This window comes from Schistocerca americana, chromosome 3 (assembly GCF_021461395.2).
Source record: "Schistocerca americana isolate TAMUIC-IGC-003095 chromosome 3, iqSchAmer2.1, whole genome shotgun sequence".
Lineage (NCBI taxonomy): Eukaryota > Metazoa > Arthropoda > Insecta > Orthoptera > Acrididae > Schistocerca > Schistocerca americana.
In genome coordinates, this window is record NC_060121.1 from 408,561,202 (window position 1) to 408,584,008 (window position 22,807).

General features: G+C 39.6%; 2 protein-coding genes across 4 annotated transcripts in view; one reads left to right on the forward strand and one right to left on the reverse strand.

Moving 5' to 3' along the window:
* LOC124605527 (AP-5 complex subunit zeta-1-like) overlaps positions 1-3,948 on the forward strand; it is a 165,601-nt gene extending 161,653 nt beyond the window's left edge. For all 3 annotated transcript variants that reach the window (XM_047137271.1, XM_047137273.1, XM_047137272.1), the window contains one exon: positions 3,649-3,948. In XM_047137271.1, coding sequence (XP_046993227.1) covers positions 3,649-3,736 — 88 coding nt within the window. In that variant the 3' untranslated portion in view covers positions 3,737-3,948. The remainder of the gene's footprint in view (positions 1-3,648) is intronic.
* LOC124605528 overlaps positions 3,889-22,807 on the reverse strand; it is a 91,272-nt gene continuing 72,353 nt past the window's right edge. The window contains exons 3-4 of the mRNA XM_047137274.1: positions 16,637-16,937; positions 3,889-4,250 (exon numbers count right to left, since the gene is read on the reverse strand). Of these exons, the coding sequence (XP_046993230.1) occupies positions 4,006-4,250; positions 16,637-16,937 (546 nt within the window). The 3' untranslated portion in view covers positions 3,889-4,005. The remainder of the gene's footprint in view (positions 4,251-16,636; positions 16,938-22,807) is intronic.

Below are 22,807 nucleotides of genomic sequence, written 5' to 3' on the forward strand. Positions count from 1 at the left end.
CTAGTTACCACTCTAACAACCATGGAGAATGCATAAATGCATCTTCAAAGAATAAACGCACTAGAAAATACTTTGGCGTCGTCGAGCTGTCGCCGCACATATTACGAGAAAATCAGATCAGATAACTTTTCCAGAGTGAATGAATGTGGATGTTCTGATTGAAAATGATTAATTGGTGCATGGTAGAGGGTATTTTCTGTGGAGACATTACACACCCCATTGTAGTTGGTTACCAAGCCCCCACAGAACGTATCTCTGCCTACGTAGCTCAACACCTTCAACCGATTACTTGCAATCTCCCACCCTTCATCAAAGACACCAACCACTTTCTCGAACGCCTGGAATCCTTACCCAATCTGTTACCCCCGGAAACCATCCTTATAACCATTGATGTCACTTCCTTATACACAAATATTCCACACATCCAGGGCCTCGCTGTGATGGAGCACTTCCTTTCAAGCCGATCACCTGCCACCCTATCTAAAACCTCTTTCTTCATTACCTTAGCCAGCTTCATCGTGACTCACAACTTCTTCACTTTCGAAGGCCAGACATACCAACAATTAAAGGGAACAGCCATGGGTACCAGGATGGCCCCCTCATACGCCAACCTATTTATGGGTCGCTTAGAGGAAGCCTTCTTGGTTACCCAGGCCTCCCAACCCAAAGTTTGGTACAGATTTATTGATGACATCTTCATGATCTGGACTCACAGTGAAGAAGAACTCCAGAACTTCCTCTCCAACCTCAACTCCTTTGGTTCCATCAGATTCACCTGGTCCTACTCCAAATCCCATGCCACTTTCCTTGACGTTGACCTCCACCTGTCCAATGGCCAGCTTCACACGTCCGTCCACATCAAACACACCAACAAGCAACAGTACCTCCATTATGACAGCTGCCACCCATTCCACATCAAATGGTCCCTTCCCTACAGCCTAGGTCTTTGTGGCAAACGAATCTGTTCCAGTCCGGAATCCCTGAACCGTTACACCAACAACCTGAAAACAGCTTTCGCATTCCGCAACCACCCTCCCAACCTGGTACAGAAGCAAATAACCAGAGCGACTTCCTCATCCTCTCAAACCCAGAACCTCCCACAGAAGAACCCCACTTGTGACAGGATACTTTTCGGGACTGGATCAGACTCTGTGGCTCTCCAGCAGGGATACGACTTCCTCAAATCCTGCCCTGAAATGAGATGCATCCTTCATGAAATCCTCCCCACTCCACCAAGAGTGTCTTTCCGCCGTCCACCTAACCTTCGTAACCTCTTGGTTCATCCCTATGAAATCCCCAAACCACCTTCCCTACCCTCTGGCTCCTACCCTTGTAACCTCCCCCGGTGTAAAACCTGTCCCATGCACCCTCCCACCACCACCTACTGTAGTCCTATAACCCGGAAGTTGTACACAATCAAAGGCAGAGCCACGTGTGAAACCACCCACGTGATTTACCAACTGACCTGCCTACACTGTGAAGCTTTCTATGTGGGAATGACCAGCAACAAACTGTCCATTCGCATGAATGGACACAGGCAGACAGTGTTTGTTAGTAATGAGGATCACCCTGTGGCTAAACATGCCTTGGTGCACGGCCAGCACATCTTGGCACAGTGTTACACCGTCCAGGTTATCTGGATACTTCCCACTAACACCAACCTATCAGAACTCTGGAGATGGGAACTTGCCCTTCAATATATCCTCTCTTCCCATTACCCACCAGGCTTCAACCTCCGCTAATTTCAAGTTGCCGCCGCTCATACCTCACCTGTCATTTAACATCTTTGCCTCTGTACTTCTGCCTCGACTGACATCTCTGCCATACTCTTTGCCTTTACATATGTCTGCTTGTGTCTGTATATGTGCGGATGCACGCGCACGCAAGTGTATACCTGTCCTTTTTCCCCCTAAGGTAAGTCTTTCCGCTCCCGGGATTGGAATGACTCCTTACCCTCTCCCTCAAAACCCACATCCTTTCTTCTTTCCCTCTCCTTCCCTCTTTAAGCAACCGTTGGTTGTGAAAGCTTGAATTTTGTGTGTTTGTTTGTGTGTCTATCGACATACCAACGCTTTCCGCTTTCGTTTGGTAAGTTACATCATCTTTGTGTGTGTGTGTGTGTGTGTGTGTGTGTGTGTGTGTGTGTGTGTGTGTGTGTGTGTGTGGGCGCGCGCGAGAGAGATTGTATACCTGTCCTTTTTCCCCCCTAAGGTAAGTCTTTCCGCTCCTGGGATTGGAATGACTCCTTACCCTCTCCCTCAAAACCCACATCCTTTCGTCTTTCCCTCTCCTTCCCTCTTTCCTGATGAAGCAGCCGTTGGTTGCAAAAGCTTGAATTTTGTGTGTATGTTTGTGTGTCTCTCAACCTGCCAGCGCTTTCGTTTGGTAAGTCACATCATCTTTGTTTTTATATACATATATCACTGCTTCTGTAGGCCAGGCACATGGCATTAGCGCTGCTGCTGCCACATGACTGTCAGTGGTTTAAAAACATGCTCACTCTGCTATATCATTTGAGCACCCAGAAAAAATCTGCACTGTAATCAGTACAGATGAAGACAGATGACATACTTCATTGAAGATGGCTTTGACTAAAAAGATAACAGCATGATATGCATTGACTTGATTTTAGACTATGTATATAATGGTGAACCACTTGGTATTGCTCAAGAACCTGTATACAATGATATTGTAGACTTGCTGAAGAACAATATAAATGTTAAGCTTCAAATTCAAAACAGCCAGATGGTAGTGTGATGGTGCACTGACCATTTTTAATAGCTGCATGAAAGATCATTTGTTTCTTGAGGAAACCAAAATTTCATTTTTTGTTATGACAATCTATTGTAATTTGAGAAATGAATTTGTTGAACAGTCACAGCAACTCCTCTCTCTCTCTGCCCCCCTCCTCCTCCTCCTTCCTGTGCAAAATCTACTTAATCTTCACATGTTACAGTGAAATCAAATTAACCTGAAAAGCAAGTACACAGTCAGAGAGCTGTGAATGACTTAACAGTCCTTTCATACTCCCCCCCCCCCCCCCCCAAAAAAAAAAAAGCCTACCACATGTACACAAAACAGGTGGTGGCCACGAGGAATGACATCATTTTATATACTGTTACTTTCTTGGGGCCTGAGGTGTTTTCCACAGCAAAATGTGTGCTGTCCATTTGCCACAGGTCCACAGCTGCATACGGTGTACCTTAAAGTGGTATTTCAAATGCAAGTGGAGTGTCAGTGCTGTTACATGCTTCTGTGCACTTCACATCAATGAGTTACAGATAAGTGGTTACCTATCCAGTCTCTATTGTTTCATAATAAAGAATGTGAGGTGTAACAGCCTGTAGACCACAATATTTTTACTTAAGATTTGTGTGTGTGTTTAGTTTAGCTTTCCGCCTGGAAAATTGCAATTCAACAGTGATCTATCTTTGTACTGCAGCTTACATTAATTTGCTTTTAAATTCTAATGAAACTGCTCATGCCACAAATCTGTAACTGAAAACTGAATTATACTACAGTATTTAACTGCTTGTACACTTATTTATAAAACTATGTTGTAGTGCTTTTTCTTTTATAATTTAAATAACCTTGTCTCCAGATATTCTTTACTGTTCAGCAAAATCTCATCTTAGAAACATGTTACAGCATTGCTCGTGCTGCGTTGTCAGCATCGCACGATGGTAGCCAAGCAATGAGTGCAGCTGTGCGAGTCCTGGCTCAATTCATGGAATAGTGATCTGCATATAGAGGCTGATGGCTTCTTATTTTATATTTTACCTGTAGATGTCTGTGTTGTTTCATGTAGGATTAATAGCAGATTCCGTACTTTTGTTTTGTCTATATTCATTAAAATGATTTATTAAAATTAAAGGACAATTAATGGAATTATTGTATTAAATAGAGTTAATGTAAATATTTGTATGTTAATAAATTTGGTAGAATGATTTTAATTGATTATTTAGTGTTAATTACTGCTTAGCTAATTATCACGAGGCTACTGTTTCAAGGAATTATGAATATTGGAACAGGAAGTCTTGTAAAATCTGTCACTGCCCATACAACTTTCAGCATCATTTGAAAATTCTTTGTGTTGGGATCCATCGACAAAATCCGTGGTATCATTTCTGATAAAATCAGATCAAATACATCTATTTGAAATTGTAGCCTCTCTATTAACTGAAGATTTTCTTGAAGTTTCTGCCACTGTTTCTCATCTTTGTAAACCAAGTGTAGTTTTTTATTAAGACCTGCAACACAAAAATACACAACTGTAAGCTACAACAAATTACAAAAGAGCAAGTAACTTGGTGCCTGAAATATATAAATACACATTAGTTCTTTAAGTGAAATAAAGCCACTAATTCAAATACTATTTAGTCAGTGACTAGCAGTCTTTCAATAAGTAGATACATATTGAAACAAGTTTTCCTGGAAACACAGTGATTGGGAGAGAAACACCCGATATAAATCCAGCTACTTGTAGGCAGTATAGATAAAAAAATTACTGCAACTTGCTTTCAAGCAATGGACCACTCCAGACAGCAATATCAGTATTTCAACTAATTCTACATAATAATAAGCTGCTTTTGTGCAGGTTGCCTAGCCAGTCTGATTGGTGTTTGAAATTTTTTATTTTATTTATCATTTTGCATTTTAATATTCTTCTGTAATGTGCAAATACAATTCATTGTGGCCTGCATGCCAAGTTGGACTGTCACTTCAGCAAAGGTTGTTTGTCCTGCAAACATGCCTACTACACTTCATTGTAGGTAGCTAATTGGGAGCATGGGAGGTAAACCACATTTTAACTGCTGGATGTTCTCTTGCACCAGCTTTCAACTTTTTCAGACTTTGTCCTGACACTTAAATTGATGATGTGACAGGCTAATGGCATCAACAAACCAACGTAGGTGTATCCCATATACGGAATATAGTGAGTTTACTATCTTTTAACCAACTCTTTCATTTTAAAAAATCCGTTCAGGTGCCCACATCCTAGCTGACTTTACAAGGCCCCCTGTGCACCTATAATTTCACACCTTTATTTTCATCTGCACACACTGACATAAGAGAAAACAATGTAAACCTTACAGGATTTTTGAAAGGACCACACAGAATCCCACATGTATTCTGTAAAAATCTAGCACATCTTCAAGTACTGTTTTCTTCCAGATTTTGACCAACTGCTTTGCAAGAAGACGCATTATAAAACTGAAGATATAGTGTGCTTAAAATTAGTTGCAACTTTTGACATTTGGCTCACCAGAATGGATGTGACACCAATGGCAAGCCGGCTTTCCCACCACGCAGCCGACAGTTCAGTCGGAAAAGAACCCCTGTTGCCACGCAAAAGATGTGTGAATGTTCAGCAGTTCTCATGTGAAGTGGTATTTTTTGGTGTTGAAATGTTCTGCAATCAGGTGTATTGATTAAGTGTTTTATGTTGGCATTGCATTAATAAAAACAGTGCAGCCTGTCTTTACAAGAGATTCACAACAGAAGAGGTCTCCAAGAAAACATTCACCAGCTGCAAAGGTATTGAACTTTGGAAGGGGAATTTCAATCTGTCCACAAGGTCATAAATTTGTGTTTTCTGTGCACAGTTATTTTGAAATTGAGTGCAATACTGGCAGTCCAATTTTAGATGTTGCAATAGTGGTGGACAGAACAGCTATTGCACTTAGCATTCATCGATCTATAGTACTAAGAGCTGGGAAGGAGAAGGAAATGATTAAGCAACATTAACTTGTTCTTTAGTAGAAACCCTGGGCAAAAAAAGAAGTTACGACAGATGGGTAACCAAGATAGATGCATCTGTATGCCTATTATCAATGCAGGGAGTACCCCACTTTAAATAAACTGCTTTTCAACGTACAGAAACAGAGCTGTTCAAGGGGAATTGGTTATCACATCAAAACTGTCTTCAAGAGATTGGTTTATGGCAAAAGATGATTTCCTGTCAGACATTTATCATCGAGAGGAGTGACATACTGGTCTGGAGAGGTTGATATCTGTTTGCCATGAGGAGCGCATTCAAAGACATTGTTTGACTTGTGATTAACACATGTGACATGTTGACAAAGGAGTGGACAGACTGCACAGCACAAGGAACAAAAACAGCACTGTGAGGCAGGGGTGGCAGGATAATCATCCTTCACACTGGCTCTGCTTGCTGTTTCATTCAAAACTTTTTATTGCTGTTCCATTCCAGGCAGCAAAGCACCTATCATGAATAACTGAATGCCAGAGTTTTGATGAAGTGGTTTTCGAATAATCTGCTGCAAAATAGTCCTCCAAATTCTACAACAGTAACAGAAAAGTGTCATACCGTCCTATTGTGATGAATAAAACTGTAACAGTGCAGTGGAGGTAAGTGTATATTTTACTTCGGGTACCATATAAAGTTGCATCTAGCATGAATAAGGTGGAGTTAATGGAACTTGTAGCACAGTACAAGCCAAAAACTTTATACTACCATGTGAACAAACTGGCTAATGGCATAGGGCAGTGTGTAACCAGGCTTCCTTCACATCATGCTCATTTAAATCCAATTGAGAATATATGGGTCTGGGTGAATTGCAATGTGGCACAAAACAACAAGAAGTTTACACTCAGTGTTGCGTTTCTGTTCATTGAAGGTGACAAATATTCCAATCCCTTTGAGACATAACATATTCTTCTAGATATGAAAATGTATATAAGTAAAGTTATTGCTAACAGAATATCAGTGGAATATAAACAGTCTGTATGGATGGTGTAACTCTAAATACTTATCTTGAGATCTGCTTGTTGTCCTAGAGTTCTTGTTGTGAACTGGATTCACATTTCACGTTCAAACAGTGTGTAATGTGAAACAAGGAATAGGTATACCTTAATTCATCTCATTGCAATTTATTGCACACAGTGACACAGATGGTGCAACACAAAACCTCTGGTCAACAATGACTCCCAGTGAGCTGGCTCTCTCACTTATCCCTCTGAACAATGTTTCCTAATTGGTATTGTAAATTTTCAATATTACTGTTAAAAATAATTACACCCAATTGAACTGAATCACTTACATTATAGTTCTAAACACTCATCAGTTTTGGACATTCAATTCAGCCTTATTACAATGTTATTACAGGAATTCACGTCAAATATGTTAAAAAAAGAAAAGATGGTTTCCTAGTTTTCTTAATGACATGAAGATAAGAGTACAGTACAGATAAGAGTACAGTAAGTTCTTACCATGTTTTTGACTTCCATACAATCGGATCCTTTATTTGGTAAGTGCAATAATTCTGTTTGGTAATTTGTTCATGCATTTCAGACAGCATTATTTCGTGAATTATTTTAGTTACTTTGGGAACTAAAGGCTTACATTACGTATATTTGTTTTATCGATTAACAGTAGCAATTCAGATGTTATTTCAGCTATTTTGACCAACAGAAGAAAATTAAGTAATACATTTAGTATCATTTACAAGGTATGGATGACTGGTGTGAACACTGTATTTATCTTATAATTTTACCGTTAACTGGAATCTGGGTGATTACATGACCTAAATAAACTAAGAGTTGTTGCATCGACCAATGCAGTAAGCCTCCCAAACTGGTCTGTTACGTATCACCAGTGAGGTTGAAATGCTGGCAAAAGAAGCCATTGCAAATGTTTCCCATAGGAGTCATCTGTCATACCAAGAAGGTAATTCAGGAGTACTGCTGGAGGACAGACTGAAGAGACAGTCATTTCTGTTGGTTCAAGTACCAGTTCTGGGTTTGAGGATAAGGATACGGACTTTTCTTCATTTGGGGACCTCTACAGTCATGAGTAGGTATAAAAGATTCATAGATGTAACTGCTCTGTTCAGTACTGCCATTTCTTTACCGCCAAAGGATGTTTGCCTGTCGGCCGGCGAATGGCCATGACCAAACACAGGCATGGCGTTATCACCACTTGCTGGCACACTTCCCTCCACTTGCCCCATATGAAACTGTCAAAAGCCACAACTTATTTCAAATGCACTATAAAATCACATATTGTAAATGATGCACAAAGATGCTACCCATACACCCTGCGCAGTCATGGTCTCACATGGAAGTCACACTTTTGTGTGTCACCTCAAAAAGAGACAACACCCCCAACTACCACACATGAGCAACGATACTTTCATTAATGTGTACGACAATAATAATATTTATCCTTGGTTCTAACTATATTGGTACATATGTTAAGAATAACTGCTCAGACAATATCAGGATTTATCTGCTCACAAGTCCACTCGTGCTCTTCCCGCACTACGTGGTGGCAAGGTGAATTCTTAGTTTGACACTTATTATTCGACAGTTTCCTTTTGAGTCAATACGCAATGGACATCTTTCCCAGTAAGTAGATTCTGTAATTGATGTAAGTTTCTGTTAGATAAGCAAATTACACTTTTAGTTTTGCCAGCATCTCTTTATTAGCATCAGAAGTTTTCCAGCTGTTTCTTTTATCTATGAATATGGTGGAAATCAGAGGGCCAAGTACAGTGAATATGACAGGTACATTACCAGAGAACCTTTGTGCATATATTTCGAGAATGCTGGTCTAACTCTACTATATTCTTTAGACAGAGCAAACGGTATTGATCATTCTTGTTCCCAAGTGGTTACATGCCATTTTTCAGTTTGGGCATTATGAGTGACAATGTGAGACACCATTAGTTAAGTATTGGCAGAACTTTCTTAGAGTGGGTATGTACTGAAAGTGCAGGCATGGAAGGAATGTGTGGGGCTGCTAAAATAGGGTTATAGAGTTGATGAGGTAGAATTAAGAAGTCAGAGTGCTAAAGAGCAGTTCAAGGCATGAACCCAGGGAATTACGAGGTGAACAGGCACTTAGGTTAAGAAACATAGAACAGTAAAGTGCTGATGTGGTAATTGGTGGTAACCCATGAACTCAAGTTTCTCTCTCACCCTTACTGTTCAACCTATATCTATCTGATCTACCTGACACTTCGTCCAGAAAATACTGCTATGCCGATGACCTGGCTCTAGCCGTAAAACACCAGGAAATGAAGACAACAGAAGAGATTCTAGCCAATGACCTGTCTGCATTAAATAATTACTTCAAAATCTGGAGACTCCAACCCAGTGTGAGTAAAATAGAAGTGTGTTGCTTCCATCTAAATAACCAGTTGGCGAACGTAAAACTGGAAGTAAGTTTCAGAGGCAGAATTCTTCGTCATAATAGGAACCCAAATATCTTGGTGTCATCCTGGATCATACACTATGCTTCAAACACCACCTTCTTAACTTAGCTCAAAAGCTGAGGACTCTAAACAACATCCCCCATAAGCTATGCGGAACTACCTGGGGATCTTCAGCAACCACCCTGCGATCTTCAGCTCTGGGCTTGGTGTACTCAAGTGCTGAGTATTGTGCACCTGTTTGGATGAACAGTCATCATACAAGGCTTGTTGATACCCAGCTGAAAATGACAATGCGCATAATATCTGGCGCAATCAGATCTACTCCAGTTTATTGGCTTCCACTGTTAACCGGTATAATGCCTTCTGATCTACGTAGATGTACTGTCCTTATGAGAGAATTCCACAAGATCTCCAGGAATTCAAACCTACCCATGCATAGCGACCTGCCACTTTTAAATCGCAAAAGACTGAAATCACGCCATCCAACTCTGTACGATGCTGCTGACATGGTTGCTAAGAATTTCAAACCTCTTTAAGAATGGAAAGGTCGGTGGGAAGCAGTGACAGATGTGCATCTGCATAACATCTTCTCAGGTGCTAAACTTCCAAGGATTCAACTTACCACGCAAGACCTGGTCTACTCTCAACAGAATCTGTACCGGCCATGGGCGATGCAGGGATGCTCTCTTTAAGTGGAAGAAGCTGCCTGATCCAGCTTGTGACTGCGGGGCTCCATAACAGACTGTTCACCACACTGTCAGTGAATGCAGGATTCGAGCCTATCACGGCGCCAAAGAGGACTTCCTACTAGCAACTCCAGATGCAGTGCGCTGGATTGAAGGACTGGATATTCAGTTGTAAAGACAAACTTAAGTTTCTTGTGTGTCAATATGTACATATGTGTAGGTAATTTAATTTCATGATATGTCTGTATTAGCCATACGCTAAATAATTACTGGAATAAATGTCCCACATAGTAACAATAATGATCTGAATCTTCTATGATGTATTGAATGTTCTTAGCTTAATCCAAAACGTGGATGTTGAACATGTGATTAGTACTGTGTGTAGGCATTCAATAACAAGTTCCATGCTATTTGGAGTTTAAAATAAACTGACAAAAGAGAAAATGAACTTTCATGAGAATAATAAATGCAGACCATTATGTATGATGAACTTTTAGTTACAGGCTATGGTCAAGAGTATGGTTTTCAGAGTGAAACTAATGGAATTAATATTGCAGATAAAACTACCCACAATTCCAGTGCCAAAGTGAAGAAAGTAATTTTACAAAATGCAGGTCTTGATTTTTGTTTCTTTGCAATCCAGGCTCTCTTTGCGATTGTTTTTCATCAAGCAGAACCTGAAGTCTAGTGAAGTATTCACAATTTGATTTAACTATGCACCAATAACAATCCCTTTATCATATCAGAAAACACTAGTTTTAACATTTCCAACAAATGAAATCCAACTTCATCTTTTTTGGAGCAGTGTCATTATCTTTCACTGTTTTCACTGCTGCTTGATTTCTGGCACGGAGCAAATGATTCACAGCTGACCTGCATCACACATCGTTGATAAAAAAATCTGCGGGATTCTTTTTTAAAAATGGTCTAAACAAAGCGAGAAATTGGTTTTCATATTTGCCTTTTGTCAGTATTCAACAAATGTGCTGACCATATTACACAAAGCTTTCTCATTGTTGATCTTTCATATAAAATGCAATGTGTGAAGATACACTAATTGATGCATTCTTTGTATACCCAGCCGGGCACTGTCTGCAATACATGGCTGTCCCATATGACTGCCAGCAAGAACTTCCTGACCACCGCTGTGGATCACTGCACTGAGATTGTTCACATGATTCTGCCACAATACTGTTTTCGATTCGAACTAAGACCATGTCTTGCATTGTAATATCGTTAATATCTGTTGACCCTGCTACAAATAAAATTTGACTGTCTTTTTGTTACAGAGTGCTACATCAGCCTAAATTTGCTGTGACAATCTCCTCACTGCTACGGATTTTCCTTGCTTCTTACATATTGTGCATAGTGTTACAAAAGCTCAGTTGTCCTGGCCACTGGAATGAACGTTACTGTCTCAAAACTTCCACAGTCCTGCTAAATTTTTCTACTATTTGGTGAGCAGTTCTATTCAGCAAATAAGCAGTATGCTGCACAGCTACCTCACATGTAATATTAGTTATTTCGCAGCTCTCTAATCACAGATAGTTCAAATATGAACTATGCGTGCTCTTAACATTTTCATATTGGTTGTAGTTTTGGGACATCCTTCATACGACTAACCACCACCAACATTGAAATGCTTTGTGTTAACAATCCAAGAAAAATAGTTTTAATGATGGAGCTGTATTCCTGGTTATCCATTCCAACAAAACACACAATTGTTTAAACAGCTGTTCTGAAGATGAAGTTCATACAAGAAACACAAAATTTAGTGAGTAAAGAATAGAAAATCCAGGGTGGAAATGTAACAATATCGTGAAAAGCATAGTTGCTATTCACCATATAGCGCAGATGCTGAGTCATAGACAGATAAAACAAAAAGACTGTTAGAAAGTGAGCTTTCACAGCCAACAAGGTCTTCTTCAGAAACACACACACACACACACACACACACACAGGCTATGAGTCTGCATGGTTTGTGGAAATGAATTCCCTGAAGGGTGGTCAATTTTACTGAGTAACACTGAACAGGACAAAGGCTTCTCCAGGTGATGATGCAGGATCAGAGTCATGACATTGCTGAGAGAAGACTTGGTAAAATGGTAGACTCCATCTCATGTGAAGAGGGGTAATGTCTTCTGGATCGGTACCCAGATTTTTCCAAGGCCATTGCAAAAGTGGTCATGTGATGAAGATGTTAGAATTTTCTTTTTCACATCAAAGTATGGTAAATGACCAAAGTGTTTGTTTTCTTGGACTGACTGTTCCTTATTGAAAACGGAGCACTTTGACAAGCGGGATCATGTCGGTCCAGACTTCTGACACAAGTTTTAGTATGGACACAAGGTGTGATATGCTGGGTACATCCATAATTACCACAGGTGAATTCATTGAACATCAAGATGATGTACAAACCAAATGGAAGCAAACAAAGCATTGCACATATGATGGTACATAAGGTCTGATCATGGCCTCCACCTTTCCTGCACGTGTTGTCCCCTCCAACATTAGACTTCCGTGTCAACTCTGTTATCTTTGGCCCCTTGTGGATACAGCGGGCAAACTGTGCCTCTCACCTGGAGACCGGCATGCAGTTTTTTATTCAATTACCAAGATAATGCTCTGTGATTTGTGTAAACTTATACGAGGAGTAAAAGACTCTGGATTGTCACCTATAGAAGTACAGCTCAAGTCTGACAAGCATCTACTGTCCTGATCAGGAGGAACCACACTGTGTCATTTGCAATGCTATTCAAACTTGTATTCACAATGTGTAACACCAAGAACTGAGGTTTGGTCATTAAATAGGTCTCTCTCTCTCTCTCTCTCTCTCTCTCTCTCTATCTATCTATCTATCTATCTATCTATCTATCTATCTCTCCATTCCAATAGAGACTAGCTACTGTGTTGAGTAGAGTTCTCTATGCCAATGTCCTTGTCCTTTCTCCCACTGCATAGCAACTGGTGGAAACACTTGGGGGTTGTACTGCCAGGGCCTCACAACTACTAGCTTTAGTAAGTTTGAATCACTTTATGGCACACTGTCTGCTCTGGTGTCACCCAATCCAACTCAGCACATTCTGCCCAAGTGCCACTCAGCCACCTGGTATGGTGAGTATTACCCTGAGTCCTAGTATTCCAGTGGGAATGGGCACCTACTCCTTAGCATGCTTAGACAGTTTACAGTGCAGAAACCGGAAGTGCAGTCCCCACACTGTCAGTGGTCACATGACAATGTCTCTATTATGCACTGGCTACTATGTTAGGTTTTGGGAGTGGGGAGCAGTTTACCTAGAAGTGGCTGTCAGGATGGTCATGCCTGGGCAGATACACAAGTACAATGTTTATTAGTTACATGTTCCATAGATCATTTGAATGATTCTTTTATTGATTGTATACACTAGTGTTGTTGATGTTGATGTTGTTTACTGGTCAGTAGTTTTTCAATAGAAATTCATCCATGGAACAGAAGGAGTAGTCCAGGAGAAATGATTTTAGGTTAGACTGAAAATCTGTTTTACTACCTGTCAGACATTTTGTGAGATTGGGCAAATAATCAAAGATTGTTGTTGCTTCGTACTGAACACCTTTCTGAACCACTGATAGGTTTAATAATGGCAAATAAAAGTAACTTTTTTAGATATGGACCTCACTGTTCTGTTCTCTACCTTTCCCTGCGCAATTCACACTTCAGTCAAATTTGGAAAGTATGGACATCAAACCTGGGAAGGGACCAAGTTGAGAATGGTAGGAATTAATTTAAGGGGCCACAAGATTAAGCCAAGCTAAAACCTACGTGAAAGCCAGGTTGTCATCAGGAAAGTGGAATAAACTATAGTGAGTGGGGGAATAAACTAGGGGCTAGCAACTGCAGTACAGAAAAGGTGGAGTACTTCAATGGCTCAGCACCCACACTCACCATGGCCATACCCATAAGAGTCATCATGAACCCCCTGGGGGTTGATCTAGTTGCCAACAGCTGGTTCCCAATATAAATTAATACCCATCTGTTACACTGAATCTTTATACTCAATCCTAAATGTAGCTTTAATTTCTGTCTCAGCAGAGTTCAGTTTCTTGCCTACTGTGACAAATACACCACCTCCCTTTCCCATTAACCTATCCTTTCAATGTACATTTAGGCTTGTCCCAAAAAATCTAAGGAAGGTCAGTTTTCTTTACCTAATATATGTGAGCCCCTTTGCTGTTCAGGAGTGCTTCAAAATCTAGAACTTTGTCACTAATGCTTCAGCAGTTAAATCACTAGCTTTTTAATAGTTATATCTACTGGGGTCATTTCTTTGGAATTTACACTAATACTTTAAGGTTTCCTACAGATATTGTTATCTGAACTGGATGGAGAGTTGCTTAACACACAAACAGCCTCTTCTCAGCCTCGGATGTGTGATGCACTTCTGACCCATTAAGGAGGTTGCTACAGTTCTGAAACTGTATGGTGCAGCACAGCTTGTCACAAAAACCTCTTATTAAAGCCTTCCATTCCACGCAGAATAAGGAAAATGGAGTGGGGGTCACAATATGATTCAAGTGTGACCTTTGAGCCCAGACAACAAGAATTGTTCATTCTAACATGTGCTACAATCTGCAACTCATAACATCCTGTTTCCTCAATGGCTGCCAAAATAGCTTCTTTAATATGATAAACGAGGCATCCAGGCATATCTCACCCTTGCCGCTAATTTCCTATGTGGCATCATTATTCATTATACATCTGAACTGCTGACAATGAACAGACCCTTACCCTTCTGCACTTACTTCTCCTGGTGCATGACAAAGCAGGCCTCCTGACAAGTGAAACACGTCTCACTGACTCATTTTCAGTGGGACACAGAACTTTAAATTTGTTCGTTAGTTGGATGGGCATAATACTCTTATTTCTCCTGGCCTCTGCAACTAGACCTACCACTGACTTACTACGCACAGTTTAATTCTTAAGTAAAGATAGGCCCTGTATTTTCTGGAGAAGAGAGAATATGCATGGAAAAGGAGAGTACTTGAAGTACCTTCGATCTGTCTGGTATGTAAAACTTTTTATCTCACATACACAACCATTTGCAGCAGGTTCCAGTTGTTTGACAGCTGTCAGGGCGATTTCCACCCACTTGCCAACAGCAGACCCAATGACTGCATTTTAACTGGTGTAATGTTTTTCTCCATAGTAAACAAATGGCTTTAGAAGTGAATCAACAAGCTTAGTTTAGTTTCTGGGTAAGTTACACTACGAGGATAAAGAGCTCTCCTTACAAAGTTAAGCAATTAAGCACCAACAAAAAGATTTTGTGTTATAATAAGAGTAAAAGCTGAGACAAAATTTAACTTCTTGGAACTTAAGTCTCGAATTTTTTGTTTTGATGGGATTATGCTCACTAACAAACTGTAAAACAGTGGAAATTTGCAATGAATGGAGACATTATAAATTGCTGTTGAAAGGGCAAACAAAACTGTGTACAATATGATAGTTACAATAAGTGCAGAACACAATATTACACCACAGCAGTCATCTGAAGTACATTTATGTCACAATCATCATCTTTTAAATATCTCCTCAGAACAAACTGGGCAACAACTGGGAAAAGAAGCAAAATCACACTAATTATGTAACTATCAACATTGCAATTAAGGATAAATTATTTTCCAAATCACAAAGTTACCGAAGTCAGTTGAACACACAACTGTAGCTCGCAAATGTCAGTTTTCCACAAAATACATTATGTGCATGCACTCATAAGATTCTAAAATTTCTCAAAAATACATTATTATTTACACAAAATACCTTAAAATTAGATGTAATAATTGAATGAGCATACTAACGATGAAATTTGTAAAATGCACAAATGTAGAGTAGCAGTGATGTTATGTTACAAACTAGTGTTCTAAAATACAGAATATACCATGACATTCACACAAGTTTTGATATTAGTGGAGAATAACGTATTAGTGTGTACATTAAATGTTAATATCTATAGATTTGAAGCTACTTCTTTGGCTTACATGTCTCATTTGTACAAAGGAAAAACTGTAAGTCACCTTGTGTATACAAATGTGCAAATTGCACAGACTTTGCACTTAGCTGATTTTCTGACACTTTTTATACTAGCTTGCTGAAGTGTCTGTCTATCCCATTATAACAATGAAGATCATGGAGTCCAAGAAAGCATATCGAAGTGGATGATAACTGTTATCTCAAACAGTTCTCTCTCTCTCTCTCTCTCTCTCTCTCTCTCTCTCTCTCCCCCCCCCCCCCCCCCTTCTTCATCTTCTTCATCTTCTTATTCTTCTTCTATAGTGAAACCAATAAAAATGTTTACTTATATAGTTTGTGATTTGAAGAAAATTAGGTGAATATGTTGGACTGGGCTGTGCGAAACTCTGAAAAGAACCCCACTGAACATCTGTATGTGGAACCAGAGCAATGTGTGTCAAGAAGAAATTCCATCTCCATTATACAAGAACACAGTAGAGTGTCTTCCCTGATAATCAAACTGTAGTATTGTAGTAATGAGAGGAAGTCCCAGAACACTATTAGTTATGAGACGACGTTTCAGGAATAAACAGAAATGTGTGTGTGGACGTTTTTGGCCACATACAGAAAATCTTTAAAATATGTGCACAATTATAAATAGCAAGACAAACATAATTTTCCATGAAATGACAAAACATGTAAGAAGTATTATAATTATAATGACATACATGACCTTAATATCTATACAATGAATGACAGGTAAAAAGATGTAGCTATCCTCATACCATCAAAAATAGCAGTCTTCCTCCAGTACCACAGTCCCATGTTCTGACATGGAGTGGTGTGTTTACTCCTTTGAGATGTTGATCTTGATCTGCTCACAGTATGAACAATATTATCTTGATTTGACAGTCTTAAAAATTGTTTTTCCATTCTTTCATATATATTTCTCAACTCCAACTCTTCCTGTACGTCTGTTCTTGAAATACAACTATGTACATCAAATAGTTTATTCGAGAGACTCATAGTATCTGCAAACAAGCGTCCTAGAGGTTCTGAGAGGTTCTTGAGCCAGATTGTCTTATTCTGCAAAATTGATAAACAAAATTGTCAGAAGTTGTTCTGGCCAAATTAGCTAGAAGTCAAGTATTCAAAATGAGACTTACACAGTACACTATTACACAAATAGTCTCCTCCTGTTATCCTTCTCCTCAACTGAATTAATTATTTTCATAACAGATGATGATTCAGCGCCGAAAAATATAACGTGATAAAATAAACAACCCCAGAATGTGGTGTCTGCAGCTCATAAATATCTGAAGAATGTCATGTTTACTTCCAAGAGCTGCTGATAAAATTTCTTTACAAACCAGTTTTGCTCCACGAACCATCATTGGGTGTTCATAAAAGCATTTACATCGTATTAGGTGATATACAACCATAGGTGCCAGATAATAAAATTCATGAATTTGTCACTGTTATCACATAGTAATATAGAATAAATCTATACAAATGATGATGTAGTTTATATTACTATGTGGCAACAGTGACGAATTCATGGATTTTATCATCTGATTCCAATGATTTTATTCTGCCTAATATGATGTTGAAAATGCTTTTATGAACCTGATTATGGTCTCTGGACTGAAACTAGATGTTAATTAAAGAAATTTTATCAGCAGCTCTTGGAGGCAATCATGATGTCTCCATATTCAGTAAGTTACTTAGGCTCATATTTTTCATACTAAAATGCAGTATTATACCATTTACAAATATTTTGATACTTTGTACCCTCAATTCTATAAACACTATTTTATTTCAGGTTGCAGCTGTGTCACTTTTTATCCTTTACCACAAACAGCATGCCTTCATTGCCAACTGTTTTACTTATGGTGGATGCTGAAATACTTTGGGAGCAAGTTGGTTGTGTCAAAAATCTATGCACAGCAGGTATGAATATCTCTTGTTGTTTCTCTTAACTGGCATATTTCTTTTCTTAAATCAAAAAAAAGGTGTTAAATTTAATCCTGGGCACTGGTGCAAAATTTGGTAATCAAGGAACATTATCCCACAACTATCTGTCCTTCCAAGCCATATCTTGAAGGTGAAAATTTCTTCATGTCCTAATTACACCTGTTTGTTTCTGATAAGAGGTTCCTTGCAGAACTAACTTCTAGAAGGATTCTGTGTAACAAGTGCTGTCTGTCCAGTTCCCGACACTCACAATATTTTCACTAGACCATTTTAGGATAAATTTCTGTGTAATATACAGCTGCCAGATACAGGTGCAACACTCAATCGAGAAACTAGAAACAGCAACTTCGATCGAACACAGTTTAACAATGATAAAATGTTTGGATTTTTCCATAAAAACATAAGAAGCCTGTTAGACAAGGATAATGAGCTTCTCATATCAGGAAACTGAATAATGCAAAGTATTTCTACAGATATGCTATGCATAACAAATCATCACATGGAATAAATAAGAGACAGAACAGATGTACCAACATGGTCATAATTTATCATCTCATCACTGTAGGCATAAAATGAGAAACAGCTGTACACATATAAAGTGGAGTAAAATACCAAGCTATACAGCTAAATGCAAGTATTGCATTAAAAAGCTGTTTGAAAGCTGTGGAATAGTGATACAAGGTGAGCAAAAGTAACTAGGTATTATGAAATGGTTACTAAGTTTTTAATATTGATGGAATAATATTGGTAATAGTGCAAACACACAGAACATTAAATACGATAGTCATTTTTCATGCCACATAGTACGGACAGTGGCCATGAGAGGTGGTACACTCAACAATAAAGATGGTCGATCGCCTGCATTATTATTATTATTATTTCACTCATTCTTTTCTTTTTATAAATATAAGATATATATAAAATAATACGTTATTTAGTACCAGCGATACTACCTGTTTGTCTCTATAAGTGGTAGCAGGAAGATGTATTACAAATTCCTCTGCGTCAGTATTGTTCAAAAATGTGTATTATAACTGGACATTAAAGAAGTGTTATTAGCTAGAGGAAGTTCATTTATAACCTCATCTGTTCATCATTTCACCCCGCGTCGAGAATCCTGCACCAAGAGGATCAAAGCAGACAAGAAGAATTTGAGCGAGCAGGTGGAAAAAAAGTACATAAACTTAAATGCTGAATATATGTATTGAATATTGAGAGTCTGTTGATACTAGTAAGTGTGTGTTTTCCAGCGTGCTGTCCATGTTTCTTGTGATCACGATATCCCGAAAGAGTAAGCTTCTGTTCTCTTCTATCTCCACGGTAAATTTGATATTTCGATGTATACCATTGAGGTGTTGATGGAACTCTACCAGTTTGTCCCTGCCATGTGGCCAAACTACAAAAGTATCATCAACATACCTGCAAAAGGCTTTTGGTTTGTGTTTAGCAGTGTCCAGTGCTAGCTTTTTGAAGTGCTCCATGTATAGGTCGGCTATGCCTGGTGCTAGGGGGGAGCCCATAGCTACACCATCTGTCTGTTCATAGAACTTCCCACCACATTTGAAATAGGTGGTGGTTAGCACATGGTGAAAGAGCTTGATGATATCCTCCTCAAAGTGTTCTTCAAGTAAAGCCAGGGAGTCTTCTATTCGTAATCGTCTGAATAAGGATGACATCAAAGCTGACTAGTAGGTATTCATTTTCCAGCCGGATACCCTGTAGTGCCTTCACGAATTCAGCCGTGTTTCACATGGTGTGGACCGTAATCCACCAAGGGTTTTAGCATCTGTGATAAAAGCTTAGCAATACCATATGTCGGCGAGTTAATAGTGTTCAAAATAGGTCGTAATGGGATGCCTTCTTTGTGGACCTTCAGAAGGCCATAGAGATGTGGTGGTGCCAGTGCCCTCGGGTACAGCTTCCTGATGATATTCTTCTCTAGTCCCGAGTTGTTGAATATCTCAACGGTCTTGCGAGTCGCTGTTGTGGTGGGGTCCTTCCCTAGTCATTTGAAGACAGGACCCTGCAGGAGGGAGTCGATTTTTTGCCAATAGTTTTCTGATTTAAGCAGCACTGTCGCGTTCCCTTGCCAACACCACTGTGTCCTGGTCCTCCCTGAGTGCCCGTAGTGCCTTGTGTTCTGCCGCCGAAATTTTATGCAGTACAAATGGATTTTGGGACTCAGTAATCAAAGAGTCCATAGAAATGCGGTTACACGACAACCTAATCAACTGCAACAGTGGCTACCATCTCAGCACAGCCTGGGAGCCTGCTATCAGGAAAATCAGAGAAGATGTTCCGTTCCACCAAGGGCCATGGACGGAGCAGACAAAAACGGACGCCGGGACACGAACCCCGCATACGCGTCGCGCCCCCCCCCCCCCCCCCCCACCACCACCAGCCGCTCTACGTGTATCGGGCGAATCCGCGGGCGCATGATTGGCCGGCACCAGGAAGCGGAGAGCGGTCCAGCAGAGATATCAGCCCACGACCAACAGTATCCCGACACTTCGCCTGAAGATGATAGAGACGCATTCCATCGAAACGTTGCTATGAGACGAGGACACTACTCGGTTGACAACCTGTGAAGACTTCATATAAGGTTAATTAATGAATATGCACATAAATCTAATTTAATTGAAAAGTACCAATATAAAGAAATTTTCATATTTGAAAATCTTTTTTTCATAATTTTGTTAAACACTGTTCACAATGGAGTCAAAGGAAATGGCTACTGTTGAGAACTCATTACAAAACGCAGTATGCCAAGATGTCGGAAATCCGAGCTTGGCAACAGTTGAAAGTAACGCACCAACTCGTGAACTGGCCGATGACCACCAAAACCACCATGCTGGCGTCCTACTATTAAAAATGATGACACTGGTAATATAACTAATCATGATATCACTTTTATGACGCTTGATGAGAATTTCTCAGGTCTCACCAGGAGAAATTTTTACACAGCAAAAATTCCTTCGATTATTTGCTCACAACATCTCAAACACAAGAACAGAAAGCAGTTCATAAAAGCAATGTAGCGACACACAATTTGACACAGCTCATGCAACTAACAACACAGCAGTTTACAAGACATCAGCAAAATATATGACAACAGTTTGCATAGCAAAATCAAGAATAGTATTAGACAACAGTTCAGTGAGGTGAGCAAAACTATATGCACTGAATTATCTGACAAATTATCCGGGAAATTCACAGAGCTCGATAAACAACTAAAATAAGAAATAATTACCGACATATCCCACAATATAAACACATTACCAGAAAAAGAAACGTCCATAGACTATAAACAGGAACAATTTGCAGGTGAGTTACAAAACCTTAGTGAAGCATATTCTTAAATTCAGGAGACACAATCTCTACTGGATGCATTGGTAAAAAAATGTGATGAACACAGTCAGCAAGCTGCAAGATGTAAGCAAAAACCTACCTACGGAAATACACCAGTTGAGCCTAAGAGTAGATCAATTAAGCTTAGAGTCAGAACTTGCCAAACAAACAGAGAGGTAAGTTATGTGCAGATTTAAAGGAAATAACTGAAAAAGCTGAAGCCAAGATGCTGGATATGGGCAGCACCCTTGTCAGAGTGCAAAATTTATGCAGGTACTATAGAAGAAGCTCTAAAAGAGAAAGAAAGTCATCTTCTAGCTAAAATAGATTTGGGTTTAAAGGAAGCAGAAGAAAGGTTACGAGGCAGCGCTGCTAAAACTACTGACATCCCAAAATAACATATGACAGAAAACAAACCTTTGCTTTTAGAGAAGTTAGATACCTTCACTGGTTACCCACAATATGGTGCTAGCCTGTCGAAGGAAAATAGCAAAGGTTGCAGAATGCAACAACACTTGCCGGCATTTGCACCTGTCGAGCAAGAGCAGTTGCCATCTGCTACCCCACAAGCGAACGTAAACACACCTGTCACTGACAGGGCGGCATGTTTGTCAACGTTACTTGCACATGAAGGATTACTTAGGCATCAACAATTTCCGATATTTACCTGGGAAGGGAAAATAACACACCCTGTAGTCTTTATTAGAGCATTTTGAAATGTTTCACGCCATACCTGTACTGAAGCCCAGAAAATTAGATTTGTTGTTGGATACACATAAGGTGATGTTCTGCTATGGGCTATGGACATGATGGAATGTTGCCTCTATTATGAACAGTTTGAGAGAGCCTTTCTGGATAAGTATTGGTCTGAGGCCGTACAAGAGAGGCTCAGACATCACGTATTCAATCCAGCTCCATTCTCTAGCAAGTATGGAAGCTTAAGAGGCTATTTTGAAAAATATTTGAATAAAACCAGATACTGGACAAACCCAGTATCTCAAGTACACGTGCTGAAAATTTTACTGAGCTGTCTTCCTTCCCACATTAGGGAAAAACTCATTACCATACTGGAACACGACACCGAATACTTTCTATCAGTACTGGACTCAATACATTAATATATGAAGAGAGACCAGTACAACCCAAGTCTGTTAATACACCGATACCGCCACAGAGATTTATGGATCAACAAGGAAACAACGGACTCGTAGTACAACACGGATGACAACCTTACCGCGAACAGACCCATGGAAATGGGAACGATAATCACAATGGCGATGGAGAAAGCCATAAATTCAAAGGCGGATATAAAAGAAATAGGCAAAAATTTAGCAAAAACAAATTGGTGAGTAGCGTATGGCCATCCTGTACAATATGTACAGATACAAGATATCAGCAACAATCAGCTGATCGCTTCGCAAAATCAAAACAATAATAGACAACCGAATAAACCACAGACAGTGGAATTCGGCTATCAAAGTAACACACATATGCCAAATAACACGCAGAGGCAAAGAGAATTTGAGTTGAGAGCCTCTCAGGACACTAATTGTCATAATCAAACACCAACAGTCCACATAGTTGAAGTTACGCCTAACTCAGAGACCAATGCCACCACGACACCGGGAAACTTG